Raw genomic sequence first — 15,763 nt, forward strand, 5'->3', positions numbered from 1 at the left:
TTTTTTTTTACTATCTAGAATGCACAGAAAAGGAAAAGACAAGTGTTCTTGTCTGGCATAGGGATTACGGATGATGGGAACATTTTTTTAAAAAGTGCAATTTTCCTTTTCAGCTGGGAAATCAATTTGGTAGTACTTCTGCAAGGTTCTCCTTTTTCCACAGAGAAATGCTGAAACTCTGACAGATTGAACATTGGGTTCTTGGTCACCTCCCTGACTACAATAGGGCCCTTCTCCCCACGATTGCTCAGTTGCACAAGTTAAGTGCCACTGAACACAGTACATTATAGTCCTGTTTCAAGCGTCTGTCCCTAAAGGGGAACTGCACTTTTTGGGGGAATTTTGCCTATTATTCACAATCACTATGTAAGACAAGAACACAAATGTTTTTCTTTTTTTATGCATTCTAATTTGTATTATACATCAAGAACAAGGTGGCTTACAATGCAGATAATGGGAGTCCACTATTACATCCGTAAAGCCCTCTAAAACACATCCAAAAACCGCCAACAATACTCCATTTACATCCCGTGAGCTGAATAAAACCAAGTTTTAGCGATATTGTTAAAATAAGCCCAAAGTACTGAGCTGTTGCTGCTGCTGCAGCTTCGCCTTTAAATTAGCAAGAGTTAATTCTGGATTATAAATCATGCATATCACCTGGATAGTAGAAGGTTGTAGCTGTAAACCGAGAAACTGGTCAACTTTGACATTCAACTTAGACCCAAAGATAGCGAAAAAAGACAGGATAAAATGCTCGTTTGAGGCCACCTTTTTTTTTAAATTTTTTTACTTCCGGCAAGAATATGAATAGCTCTTAATTTAAACAGTAAGATATCAAAATCACATCTGTCTGCATCCTAGTGAGAGCAGACATTGTACAGTAAGTTATTGTTTTATTATGTTCATAGTTTGTATTTCTTGTTGAGCACTTAGCAATAGTGCTACATAATGCTTAGTGTATAAATGAAGCTTAATTGTTTTAGCACACTGCTTCTTAAAACTTGTAGCTCATCCTTCTTATGTTCAGGCTCAAAAATATAAGGGTCTGGATCATCATTATTTATCCCAAGGTAGTATTTGATGGCTCTCATGAAGTCTGTCATGATTAGTAGTGTTGTTGTTGAAGGGATAAGCGAACGTTGCGATCTGTCTGAGAAATGAATACACCGCCGTATACTTAAAATGATCAAAATATGTAAATATTACATGTTATTAATATTAATGTGCCTGTTACTACATTACATATATACTTACGGCATGTATGTATATAATGGAGGTTTTTTTAGAGCACTTTATAGGCGGAACAAAATGAACCCCATTGGATCCATTGCTAGCTGACTTTTGCTAACGTTAATTTGCATAAAAAAAGAAAAGCATACGTGTGCTTGTCTCATAAGGATTGTGAATGATAGACAAAATTCCAAAAACAAGTGCAGTTCCCCCTTTAAGGACCCATGGTACACAGTACTTTTTTTCAACATATTTTAAAATAATGGTCTGCTGTTTCCTCGCTTCCCTGCTGCTTGTAAGTTTATTGTAGGTCATAAATCATGCCTCTCACCTTAAAAGTAGATGGCTGAGGATGTAATCCGACAAGTTGTGACACTTTGACAGCCATTTAGGACCTGGAACTAGCGAGGATGACATAAAAAGCGCTTGTCCCTTGGTCGCTCTACCATCTGAACCATACCACCCTAATTTAAATGGGCCGGTTAACCCTATGGTTGTCGCCAATCAGTGAATATTATCATGTGTTTCTATGGAAACCCTGAACTTGTCTTTTTCTATTAGGTTTCCCCCAAAAGAACGACACACAGACGTCAAAGAAAAAGACAAGAAGAAGAACGAAGCCAGTGAGTATCTGAAGACTAGCAAGACCATATTTTGCATGTAACATTTTTCTTTTAATGTGACGTCCATTGTAGAGGTTTAGAAGTTTATACAGCAACTGACATTAAAAGCTTCAAATGTTGTCTGTTAAGTGTTTACACTCAGTTTATGGTGGGGTAAAGAAAAACAAGGGAGATGTGTGAATGTCATCTTGGCATGCTTGAATAAAAACTAGTCTTTTTTTATTAGCAATATGAATTTTAAAAAGTCACAAAAAACAGGTAAAATGTATTCATACATACTAATGAGTTGAGCAAATGTGATTGTTATCCACATTATTTACATCCAAATTCTGTTTGTGGCTTGCAAAGTGCTCTGTCTGCATGCTCGGTTTTTCACAACTTTGTGCAGATACAGTGATAGTACTGTACATGTTTGCTCAATTCTGACAGCCGCAAAAACACTGCAAAAGTTAACTATTTAGCTTTAGCAGAGATGCTAACAGTCCCTTTCATAGACAATATATTGTTGTGCTTTCCTCTACCTTTGCGGACGTTCTGGTTGTTGTTAAATGAAAACACTTGATATGAAGCACACTACACCTTTTGCAAGAAAACATTTCTATAGCATATCTGAAAAATGGCTGTTATGATGTTTGCCAATATTTGTTCCAATTTGTTTACAATAGAGAGGTTTCTGGATTTAACAGTGTATTCAAAACAGGTAACGGAAAAGTTACAACATCGGTCTCAATCAGTGAGCTACTGCCAAGAGGTTCCTGTAGAAGTGTATGATTTGTGTTTCCACCACATTTCACAGTTCAGGGTAATTTATACAAATCAGGCTGATGATGTATGGAGGAGTGGCTTAGTTTATTTTTACACTAAAACCATTTCAATAAACAGACATTATAAGGTTTGAGTTATTTTACTAAAGTCAAAGTAAATAAAATACAAAGCAATAAAATACAAAGTCATATGATTTCAAAAATAAAGTGTACAGAATTGTTAATAAAAAGTCAGGCTTTTTTCCAACAATCAGAAAGTTGTCCTCTCGGTAAATGATGAATTCATGAGTCAGCTGGATCTTTTTGGTCTATTTCAGCTGTAAATAACAATATATAAATAATAAATGTCAGTGTTTACCTCACGCCGACAACACGTGCATGTTGCTTTAAGCTTGTTAGTATTAGCATTATGTTTACTCAGGTTGAGGCTACTACCTACACAAATGGAGTGTCACTGACTACTCTACAACATGTAATAAAGTACAAAGTTAATATTTGATGTTATTTACCTTTGTTCCACTCGTTTACCGCGTCCTTTATTTCACATTTGCCCAATGAAGGCAGAGTAGTAAGCAGATGAAGTCGCCGCTTCGAGTACGGCTTCATACTCCTTCGTAAATATGTTTAAAAGAGTCCGTCATTTCTTTGTAAAGAATAATAAACAACAATAAACTGCATATAGTTTAAAGATTACAGCTGAGTAAAAACACTCCAAGTTAGTTCCACTGATCAGCGATCTTCAGCACACAAATAGCCCACAAAAGTTATTGCATTTCGAAAGCTCCTTTCGTTTTTGGTGGAAACACAGGGGGAACTTTATTTACCCGAGTAAATGGGAAAGCTCCTGTAAAAGTTCCTGCGTTCGAAAAGGGCCTATTGTTAGAGTGGCCAAAAATATTAAATATACTTGTTAAATAAAACATCTTCCGTTTTTTTTATTAATAATTAGGATTATGATGCTACTGCATTTTAATGTTGGTCATTATGGTAGAACTTGAAGAGCCAATTATTTTCCAAGGTGGTACTTGGTGAAAAAAGTTTGAGAACCACAGATATAGAATTTTGATTGCGATTCTCTGGGGATAATAAATTACTACACACACACCATTGATTGTCTAAAGAAGAAATTACTGTTTTTATATAATTATTACTATACATTTTAAGACTCCATATTGTCTTGTTCTGCTTAAAAGGGAACTGCACTTTTTTTTAAAATGTTTCCTATCGTTCACAATCATTATGGGAGACAAAAAGAGATGTTTTGTTTTTTTTTCACTTTCTAACATGTAAAAATCGTTAAAATCTACGTCAGGGGTCGCCAACCCATCGGTCGTGATTGACCAGTCGATCTTTGGCACCTTCCTACTGGTCGATCGTGAAAATATTAGAAAAAAACACCCCCCGGAGAATGACCATAAGACCCGCAAACTGTCACGCATTTTAACCCCTGAACACGCCCGCACGCCTTAGATCCCGCGGCTCTCAAAACCACGGCCATACCCTCAAGCACGGCCGTGCGCTACAACCGCTCGTCTTGCATTACGTGACATGCTCATAAATCATCGCACTGCAACATTGACTGAATGTCTGACTGTTGCAACAAATGAGACATTCTCCAGCATCCAAAACCAAACAACTTTTCCCTCAACCACGAGTCTATGACCATCATCGCTCACGTGTAACGGGAAGCATACGAGACTCCATGAACATTGCGCCCAAGTACTGATTATGTGTTGATTTATTGTGAATACAAAACTAAACATTGACATGTGCAAAGGCAGTTATTTATGATAAAACAAGGCGGCAGCTAAAGAATGACTTCCCCATTTATCCCCTCTTTATCACACAGGAAAAACCCACCCGGTGAAAGGCTGATTTTGCTAATTCCAATGCTGATGTAAAAACCATGTGACTCGCGTCCCATATGTGACCAGAACAAATATACTATAGTACTAAGACTATAGTGGCCAGAGACAGTTAGCTTCTACATCAGGGGTGCCCAAAGTGCGGCACAGGGGCCATCTGTGGCCTGTGACTCCGATTGTCATTGGCCCCAGGCACATTACAAAAAGCAAAAACAAAAAAAAACACCAACAAAAATTGGGAATGAGAAAAACTCAAATTGTTGGCATCAGCCAATAACAACGACACAATGCTTTGTCTTTAAAAAACATAACAAAATATATTTCCATCCATTCATTTTCTACCGCTTGTCCCTTTTATCTATTTATATTTTTGGTGCAACCATAGTCAAATATCTGTCCCCACATCAGGAAGTACGCGAAGCCTCGCTGTACAAGAAAAAAGCCAACCTGTTGTGAGCAGCATACCGGAGCTTGGGGAAATTGTCACTGAGCAGACTGACCACATAGTTGATCAGCCAAAGGACCACACACGCTCTCGTCGTAAGCGGCTCCCATCTACCCCCTCCTGTAACACTGATGACGGCGGTGCTCACTTGTTTGTGCATCAGCCGGCTGACGTCCCCAAACACCACGGGGAAACTGATGAGGTGGTGAAGCAAAACATTTCAATCACATAATAGCCTTTACTTTCAGCTTATTTTATTTCCAGTATGTTGAAAGTCCTCTTCCACATCCTGTCTGGATGTCATTTTCTGAAGACACCAAAGAGCAAGTAAAATAAATTGCAACAGTATTATACAGTATTTTGCAGCAGTCATTATAAACTGTGTATTTCATCTTTCCCTCCTCATTAGAAGCTGTTGCCGGACCCAATTCTCAGGCTGAGGAGAATCATTGGTTTTGGAGGAGCCACCACCAAATGTGTACGCCTATTTTACGCTATTTTAGCCCACATATGTGAAAAAGTTATCTGCAGTATTTTACAAAAGTGAGTACACCCCTAATTTTTTAGCAACTAGTTCACAGTCAGGTCGAGGCATGGGCCGGTATGATGTTCTGAGGGTATAACAACCTTTGGCAAAAAAAAACGGTATGGTATTACAGCTCTAAAATGTGTTTTATTTTGAAATGTCTTGATTGAAAAGAAGAGAAGAATAACTTTTCAGTCAGCCTGCCTTTTTATAAACAATATAATAGAACATGATGAAAATATTTATAAAGTATTTAAAATAAATAATAATTGTGGGCGAAGTGGCTCGGTTGGTAGAGCGGCCGTGCTAGCAACTTGAGGGTTAACTGCTCCCAGTGCCACCCACACTGGTTTAAGTGAAGCTGTAATGTGTAGATAATGGTTTTCACTATGTAAAGCGCTTTTGAGTCGCTAGGGGAAAAGTGCTATGTAAATACAAAACCCAAAACCAGTGAATTTGGCACGTTGTGTAAATCGTAAATAAAAACAGAATACAATGATTTGCAAATCCTTTTCAACTTATATTCAATTGAATGGACTATAAAGACAAGATATGTAATGTTCGAACTGAGAAACTTAATTTTATTGCAAATAATCATTAACTCAGAATTTAATGGCAGCAAGTTGGCACAGGGCATTTTTACCACTGTGTTACAAGGCCTTTCCTTTTAACAACACTCCGTAAACGTTTGGGAACTGAGGAGACCAATTTTTGAAGCTTTTCAGGTGGAATTATTTCCCCTTGATGTACAGCTTAAGTTGTTCAACAGTCCGGGGTCTCTGTTGTGGTATTTTACGCTTCATATTGCGCCACACATTTTCAATGGGAGACAGGTCTGGACTACAGGCAGGCCAGTCTAGTACCCGCACTCTTTTACTATGAAGCCACGCTTTTGTAACACGTGGCTTCGCATTGTCTTGCTGAAATAAGCAGGGACGTCCATGACAACGTTGCTTGGATGACAACATATGTTGCTCCAAAACCTGTATGTACCTTTCAGCATTAATGGTGCCTTCACAGATGTGTAAGTTACTCATGCCTTGGGCACTAATACACCCCCATACCATCACAGATGCTGGCTTTTGAACTTTGCGCCTATAACAATCCGGATGGTTCTTTTCCTCTTTTGTCCGGAGGACACAACGTCCACAGTTTCCAAAAACAATTTGAAATGTGGACTCGTCAGACCACAGAACACTTATCCACTTTGCATCAGTCCATCTTAGATGAGCTCCGGCCCAGCGAAATCGGCGGCGTTTCTGGGTGTTGTTGATAATTGGCTTTCGCTTTGCATAGTAGAGTTTTAACTTGCACTTACAGATATAGCCACCAACTGTAGTTACTGACAGTGGTTTTCTGAAGTGTTCCTGAGCCCACGTGGTGATATCCTTTAAAAAACTGATGTCGCTTTTTGATGCAGTACCGCCTGAGGGATCGATGGTCCGTAATATAATCGCTTACATGCAGTGATTTCACCAGATTCTCTGAACCTTTTGATGATATTGCGGACCATAGATGGGGAAATCCCTAAATTCCTTGCAATAGCTCGTTGAGAAATGTTGTTCTTAAACTGTTCAACAATTTGCTCACGCATTTGTTCACAAAGTGGTGACCCTCACCCCATCCTTGTTTGTGAATGACTGAGCATTTCAAGGAAGCTGCTTTTATACCCAATCATGGCACCAACCTGTTCCCAATTAGCCTGTTCACCTGTGGAATGTTCCAAATAAGTGTTTGATGTGCATTCCCAAACTTTCTCAGTCTTTTTTGCCACTTGTGCCAGCTTTTTTGAAACATGTTCCAGGCATCAAATTCGAAATTAGCTAATATTTGCAAAAAATAACGTTTTCCAGTTCAAACGTTAAATATTTTGTCTTTGCAGTCCATTCAATTGAATATAGGTTGAAAAGGATTTGTAAATCATTGTATTTTGTTTTTATTCACGATTTACACAACGTGCCAACTTCACTGGTTTTGGGTTTTGTATAATTCACTTAACAAAAAAATCACTGAATTATTTATAAATGAATGTTAAAGTTAAATTATCAATGCAGTTTACTGTTGCTGAACTTGCAATTCAAGTGACAATAACACACATTTTCTTTGTACGAAATAAACAACAAAAAATGTGAATTAATGCAATTGCTAAGTGGCTCACAAAGATCACAACATAGATCTCAAAATGAGTTTACATCAAATTATCTTTTTTAAATGTAACTTTATTTTAGAATTTAAGTAAAGCACAGCAAGTTAGCTGGTGTTAGCCACAAGTTGGTATTTATGTCACTAAAGTCAGATGCAAGTGGGAAGAGTAAGTTCATGTCTAGACTTAAAGGAGAACTGCACTTTTTTTGGAATTTTGCCTATCGTTCACATTCATTATGAAAGACAAGCGCTTTTCATGCTGTTCTCGCCAGTTCCAGGTTCAAAATGGCTGTCAAAGTGTCCCAATTTGTCTGAATATATCCTCAGCCATCTACTTTTCAGGTGAGATGCATGATTTATGATCTACAATAAACTTACAGGAAGCAGGGAAGCGAGGATACAGCAGACCACTCGATGATGTAAACATAGGCACACCCGGAAGTGATCACGTCGCCGGTATAAATAGTTTGTCTGTGTTAGCGCTGATTATAACAATATCACAAATACTTGGTTAATATTCAAGTCACGAAATATAAATGGAGTATTGTTGCCGCTTTTTGAATGGTTATTTATGTGATTTTATGGGCGGAATAGTGGGGCTCCCATTGGCTTCCTTGTAAGAGGACTTTTATTCACGTTTATTTAATATTTAGAATGCATTAAAAAAAAAAATCCATCCATCACCTTTTTTTTTATAATAATTTTGAACGATAGGAAAAATTCCAAAAAAGGTGCAGTTCCCTTTTAACTTTGAATATTGCATATGTAGCGATGGTTGGTCCTCAAATGGTAGATGCACGATCATGTTAGGTGTTGCCTTTCTCTTGCTGCCATGTGCCGCAAGCAGCATGATCGTCATTTTTACACAGAGTGAAAAGTTCAGAGGACTAGTCTCCTTCATACATTCTTATACAGACATTACAGCCTGCAGAGCTGTGTGACGCGGGAGGGATCATGATGTAGTGGCGCTGTAACCGCACGCGACCTGAAGGATTTCTAAAAAAAATTAAAGTTTTAGTAGATTTAAAACCGGCACTTTTTTTATACCTTAGAACCTGTAACCGTCTCCTGCCTAGTCAGGTCCATAAATATTGTGACATTGACAACATTCTATTCTTTTCGACTTTATACGCCACCACAATGGATTTGGAATGAAACAAAGAAGATGTGCTTTGACTGCAGACTTTCAGCTTTAATTTGAGGGTATTTACATCAAAATAAAAGGGGAACGGTGTACTGTAGGAAATACAACAGTTTATAGATGTACCTCCCACTTTTTAAGGAATCAAAAGTAATAGGACAAATAAACAATCATAAGTTTCCCTTTTAAATATTTGAATGCAAATCCTTTGCAGTCTATTACAGCCTCATGTATTGCTGTACGATGTAACAATATATATCATTTGTATATTACTTGTGTTGCCACCTATTGAGACAAGGCTGTGTGATGATTCAAATCTATACTGCTATACAAGCTAGAGTAGTATAGCCAAGTTTAATATGGTATTGTCTCCTGGGAAAAAAAACGGTGGCTGTGAGGGGTGTTTTCACTTTTGTGAGATACGATTGTGTATTCATCTAACAAAGACTTAGGGAAGTGTGCTCTACTAAACCTTTTAGGCCTTATGGACCAGATTAGGTGACGCTGTGGTGTATCCATGTCATGCTATTGTCGTCTCCATGAAGATAGACTCCAACGAGCAGCGATTCTTCATCGGCCATACTGATAAGGTAAAATGAATTCCTCTTACAATGTGTGGCTTTGATAGTGTCATAAATACACTAAGGGTGTCCAAACCTTTTCCACAGTGGGTCGGATAAAGAAAAATTAAAAGGATGGGGGGGCAACTTTGATTTAACAAAAATGCCTAAACCAATCCAATGTACGTGAATATACTGTACCTCCAATGCTATGTGTCTTATAGGTGACGAATAAAGTAGTTAGGGTTATAGTATTGGTTATTTCAAACATGCATACAGTTAGATACAAAGTGGTACATCAAATATTTACATTTTCATATTTCAACATGTTGGAAAAAGGTTTAGAAGAAGCAGATCTTATTAAAAATTATACTCCTTTTCTGTTTTATAGCAATTGCTCACACATTTGTTCACTTCATGTACTCAATCTGTAACACAAACAAATAAATAATAGAGTTCACGTGAAAAGATAGTTTTTATGAATATGTGGTAAATAAAAGATTGTCTCTTTAATCAACTAAGTTAAAGATGTTTGAGTATTAATGGTGTTAGTATAGACATAAACTTCCTTTGATAGCAAAAAGTTAACCACTTGATGTAGCTGTAGAGCATTGGATTGAGTTTTTTCTAAACCTGATGTGGGGGTGCCGAGGATGTCGTGGCTTGTGCAGCCCTTTGAGGCATTTGTAATTAAGGGCTATATAAGTCAACTTTGATTGATTGATTGATTGATTGATTGATTGATTGATAGAGCATGGGTCTTTAATGTTTTCCAGGCCAAGGGCCCCAAATTAATGGAGAGATGGAGCAGGGACCACCTACTCATAAAATCCTGTATAAAACTGTTTTGAATTAAACTGGTCCTTAAGATACAGTACCTTGTTATTGTGCAGTACTAAGATGTTCAAATAATACAGTATATCGCCGCTAGTAGCAACTGGCATGCTAATCGCTAGCTGAAAACTGTTGTGCTAATCACTAGCTATTATGCTGCTAATTGCTAGCTGGCGACTGGCACGGTAATTGCTAACAAGCAACAAGAGCGCTAATTGCTAGCTATCTTAAACGCTAAAATGAATAAAAGTATATAATTATTTATGTATATTTTTTTTAACTTCAAGATACAGTGAGAACGGGGTACACGTCACATATTTTTAAACTCAACTATAGTGTGTTTAATCAATGTTAATGTGCATTTAAATTTGTGGGAAAAAAATTGCATCTATGGTCATGAGCTTTGGGTTATGACCGAAAGGACAAGATCACGGGTACAAGCGGCCGAAATGAGTTTCCTCCCCCGGGTGGCGGGACTCTCCCTTAGAGATAGGGTGAGAAGCTCTGCCATCCGGGGGGAGCTCAAAGTAAAGCCGCTGCTCCTCCACATCGAGAAGAGCCAGATGAGGTGGTTCTGGCATCTGGTTAGGATGCCACCCGAACGCCTCCCTAGGGAGGTGTTTAGGGCACGTCCGACCGGTAGGAGGCCACGGGGAAGACCCAGGACACGTTGGGAAGACTATGTCTCCCGGCTGGTCTGGGAACGCCTCGGGATCCCCCGGGAAGAGCTGGACGAAGTGGCTGGGGAGAGGGAAGTCTGGGCTTCCCTGCTTAGGCTGCTGCCTCCGCGACCCAACCTCGGATAAGCGGAATAAGATGGATGGATGGAAAATTGCATGGGAATACAAAATAATATTAATAAATAAATACTGACCCCTGCTGCAGTAGCTCTGCAGACCACCTGTGGGTCGCAGACCCCTGTTGAAGACCTCTGCAACATCCTTTTAATCTGGTTCTCTTGCTCTGGCAAAGCTCGGTCAAAATCACATTATTCATTCGTTTTTCTGGTCTATCTCATATATGGTCATCTTTAGAAAGGCGTTGTCTTCCTGTAGGACCTTAATATCTTGGTGCAGTGCTCTAATTTCCTCTCTAAGTCTCTTCATTTTATCTCTGAGATGTCATCATAAGCTAATATTCTGTAATTTCTATATTTGATTGCAGACTTTCACAGTTGATAATAGGATGTCTATTTTAATTATTGCAAAATTACAAATTGTATTGCAAAATTGTATTACCACTCGACATCCATTGCTTTCGGTCTCCCCTAGAGGGGGGGGATTACCCACATATGCGGTCCTCTCCAAAGTTTCTCATAGTCATTCACATTGACGTCCCACTGGGGTGAGTTTTCCTTGCCCGTATGTGGGCTCTGTACCAAGGATGTCGTTGTGGCTTGTACAGCCCTTTGAGACACTTGTGATTTAGGGCTATATAAATAAACATTGATTGATTGTTTCTAGGAACTTGTTCAGTGGACCAAGATTTCTTGGCCTAGGAATGTTTCTTAGCTATTTAGCGGCGTTTATATCTTGTGTATTTCAACAAATGAATACCTTATGCCAGACAGCGCTAAAGTTGGATGTGTCAGCTAAGTAACTTTGTGGTTGCGCTTACGATGCGTGATCAGAAACGCTTTAAATCCGTCCAAAAACTTCAGCAGCCTGATTGGAGCTACAGTTGTGGTCAAAAGTTTACATACTTGTAAAGAACATAATGTCATGGCTGTCTTGAGTTTCCAATAATTTCTACAACTCTTGTTTTTTTCTGTGATAGAGTGATTGGACCACATACTTGTTGGTCACAAAAAACATTCATGAAGTTTGGTTTAAGTTCAAGACAGCCATGACATTATGTTCTTTACAAGTGTATGTAATCTTTTGATCGCAACTGTATGTAGGTTTTAGGTTGCGAGACAACCACTTGCACTTGCTCAACGGCTTACAGTGCTTCTAGTTCGCTTGTCTCAACAAATATGTACCTCACGCCAGACAGCGTTCAGGTTGAATGTGTCATCAAGCTATCCTGTAAATGTGATCATGTTGAGTGGTCCGGAAATCGCCACATTTACTTAAAACTCCGGTAACAAGAGTGGAGCTTTTTACTAATTGTTATTAGTTTAATAACTTATAATTTCCATTCATCAATTTTACATGCCACTTATCTTAAATAGGGTTGTGGGTAAGCTGGAGCCTACCCAAGCTAACTTCAGACTAAAGGCGGGGCACACACTAGATTGGACACCAGCCAATCGCAGGGCACATCTAGACAAACAACCATTCGCACTCGTATTCACACCTATGAACAATGTAGAGCAGGGGTCACCAACCTTTTCGAAACCAAGAGCTACTTCTTGGGTACTGATTAATGCGAAGGGCTACCAGTTTGATACACACTTAAATAAATTGCCAGAAATGGCCAATTTGCTCAATTTACCTTTAACTCTATGTTATTATTGATAATTAATGATATTTATCTTTGTGGAAATACTAATCATCTTAATGATTTCTCACAATTAATATATATAGAAACAGATAAATATCAATATGCAACACTTTATTTTTATATTTTCTCTAAGTGCACATTTTTCAAATTCAATTTTTTCGAATGATCACTTTTAAGACAGTCTTGTGAAATCACAATATCCCATTTTAACTAGCTAGCCACTAACATTTTTGAACAAATCATGAATTACTTTGCACCATGTTTGTACAAATAACAACTCATGTAAAATACAAAAGTCAACTCTCAAATTTTTAAAGAAATCATGTCACACTTTGAACTGGACACCAAATCTGGGGACGGCGTGGCGAAGTTGGTAGAGTGGCCGTGCCAGCAATCGGAGGGTTGCTGGTTACTGGGGTTTAATCCCCAACTTCTACCATCCTAGTCACGTCCGTTGTGTCCTTGGGCAAGACACTTCACCCTTGCTCCTGATGGGTGCTGGTTAGCGCCTTGCATGGCAGCTCCCGCCATCAGTGTGTGAATGTGTGTGTGAATGGGTGAATGTGGAAATACTGTCAAAGCGCTTTGAGTACCTTGAAGGTAGAAAAGCGCTATACAAGTATAACCCATTTATCATTAATTTATTTATTTATCTGTTTCTTTGTCAGTTAGTGAAGACCAAGACTTTAAAATATTTTCTTGGATTTTTAATTTTTTTTTGAGTTTTGTCTCTCTTAGAATTAAAAATGTCGAGCAAAGCGAGACCAGCTTGCTAGTGAATAAATAACTTTTAAAAAATAGAGGCAGCTCACTGGTAAGTGCTTGTCAAGTGTTTTGCTTTTTTCACTGTGCTTATCCCACACTTGAAGGGATGTACCAATGCTGAATGTGGCTTCTGGATTTCACTCAAAAGACCAGACCGTAGTTACTTTTTTCCTTTTATTTTCCTTTAGTTTGCAAGTTTTTCCAACGAAGAAACAGCTTCTTTTTTCTTCTTTAGTCTTTTTAGCAGTCTTTAGCAGTGTTAGTAGACTTTAGTTTCTTTAGCTGTCATTAGCTGTCTTTAGTAGCCTTTAGCTTCTTTAGTAGGTGAAAAACCTTTAAGGACAAAACACCACAAGATTAACATGCTGTAAAAAATCAATCAATTATCAATCCCATAATTTACAATTATTAATTAGGCTATCAAACACTTAACAATTAAACAAGATTCATATTTTCCCTTTAAGTTAATTCAGATTTTAAATAAATTGTCTCAACATAAATGCACCAAGATACATATAAAATACATTTAACACCAGAAACACAATAGATAAATGCAGCAGAAAACCCAATATGCAAATACATAAATACCTAACCAATTAACCACCTATTTTAGATACATATTTAAAATCCATATCCAATATAAATATGTTATTAATTTAGCAGTGAAACACTCAATCTTAAACGCGGTCTGCTGGTAGAAAAATACCCCTTTTCTCTGCCCTCACTAGCAGCCAATGATCCAACACAGTTAAATCCAACACTTTCAGTTGAGCGACTTCACCCTCCTGATGAAGCAAACTGCTCCAACATTTATCAAACTAAGCAAAGAATCACAACACTTCCTTACCAAACAACAGTTACACAAAACACTGTGTGTATTTAGCCTCCAGACTAAGCACGCTACATGCACACAACTCCCCGCACCCTCCCATCTCACCAGCGCAACAGGTGCGCCACACCCACAAAGAGAAATAAAGTGCAATCTTACCGGCTGTCTGTTCAGCTTTTGGTTATAGTACACTTTTGGCACAACTCTGTGTTATCTGTAATGAACCAAAGCTTTCTCCACTCTGCGCTGGCGTCTTTTGTCCTCCTTTATTTGACACAGCTGTCTAATTACCGGGCTCGCGCACCAGCAGACGAGACGGGAGCGCGCCGCGTTATACCTGCGCGTTAACGTAAACTGATAATGCCGAATTATATACATTTCCTGGGGTTGCCTAGGTCAGGGGTCGGCAACCCGCGGCTCCGGAGCCGCATGCGGCTCCTTGACCACTCTGATGCGGCTCAGCTACATACATAATAATGGATTAGATTTATATAGCGCTTTTCTAGACACTCAAAGCGCTTCACAGAGAAGTGAGAACCCATCATTCATTTTTACAACTCATTCATTCATGCCGACCCCCCCCCGATTTTCCCAGGAGATTTATGGATCTCAGTGTCCCTCATAGATTACTCCCAGGGAAAAAATAATCCTATTTACACTCTAATTACTAAATAAAGGGTGTGCCCTAATTGCACTGCAGTAATTGTCCTCTATAGCATTTACATACAGTGTGCCAGTCCAGCCACATGTTGCATGTTATTACTTGCACACACAGGAGACAGCAAAGCATACTTAGTCATCAGCCACACAGCTTACACTGACGGTAGCCGTATCAAACAACTTTAACATTGTTACGTTAAAAATATGCGCCACACTGTGAACCCACACCAAAAAAGAATGAAAAACACATTTCTGGAGAACATCCCACCGTAACACAACATAAACACAACACAACCACTACCCAGAATCCCATGCAGCCCTAACTCTTCCGGTCTACATTATACACCCCCGCTACCACCAAATCCCCCCACACATCAACCCCCCCCCCCCCCCCTCCCCCTCTCCGTGCGTTGGTTGAGCGGAAGAGTTAGGGCTGCATGGGATTCTGGGTATTGGTACCGTCAGTGTAAGATGTGTGGCTGCTGAGTTAGTACGCCTTGCTGTCACTTACGTGAGCAAGCTGAAATTGCATTCTACGTGTGGTCGAGCAGGTACACTGTTAGGGCAGACTGTAGAGGGCGCCAAATGCAGTGTCATCACGCTCTGATATTCGGGAGTCTCCCGGGAAAAATGAGAGGGTTGGCAAGTATGACGCTATCAAGCGCCATTCATTCAAAACTCGCGGGCTGCACAAACATCAAATTTCCACATTAAAGTGCGTGCCGGTGCGTGTGTCGGAGACCCCTAGTTAACATAGCACAAAGCGTTTAAGCTTTGTATGCGGTGTTTTTCATTTTAAATTTAAAATTTTTTTTTGTGGCTCCCATTACTTTCTTTAATTTGTGAAACTTGCCAAAATGGCTCTTTGAGTGGTAAAGGTTGCCGACCCCTGGCCTAGGTGAATAGGGATGTGGATGTGCTCTAAAAT

General features: G+C 39.0%; 1 protein-coding gene across 2 annotated transcripts in view; it reads left to right on the plus strand.

The window, feature by feature from the left end:
- The window catches only part of wdr90 (WD repeat domain 90), a 79,087-nt gene that overhangs the window by 16,406 nt on the left and 46,918 nt on the right, over positions 1–15,763 (plus strand). For both annotated transcript variants that reach the window (XM_062055911.1, XM_062055912.1), the window contains exons 7-11: positions 1,795–1,856; positions 4,894–5,132; positions 5,195–5,257; positions 5,340–5,408; positions 9,222–9,332. In XM_062055911.1, coding sequence (XP_061911895.1) covers positions 1,795–1,856; positions 4,894–5,132; positions 5,195–5,257; positions 5,340–5,408; positions 9,222–9,332 — 544 coding nt within the window. The remainder of the gene's footprint in view (positions 1–1,794; positions 1,857–4,893; positions 5,133–5,194; positions 5,258–5,339; positions 5,409–9,221; positions 9,333–15,763) is intronic.

Source organism: Entelurus aequoreus, linkage group LG08 (assembly GCF_033978785.1).
Source record: "Entelurus aequoreus isolate RoL-2023_Sb linkage group LG08, RoL_Eaeq_v1.1, whole genome shotgun sequence".
NCBI classification, from domain to species: Eukaryota; Metazoa; Chordata; class Actinopteri; order Syngnathiformes; family Syngnathidae; genus Entelurus; species Entelurus aequoreus.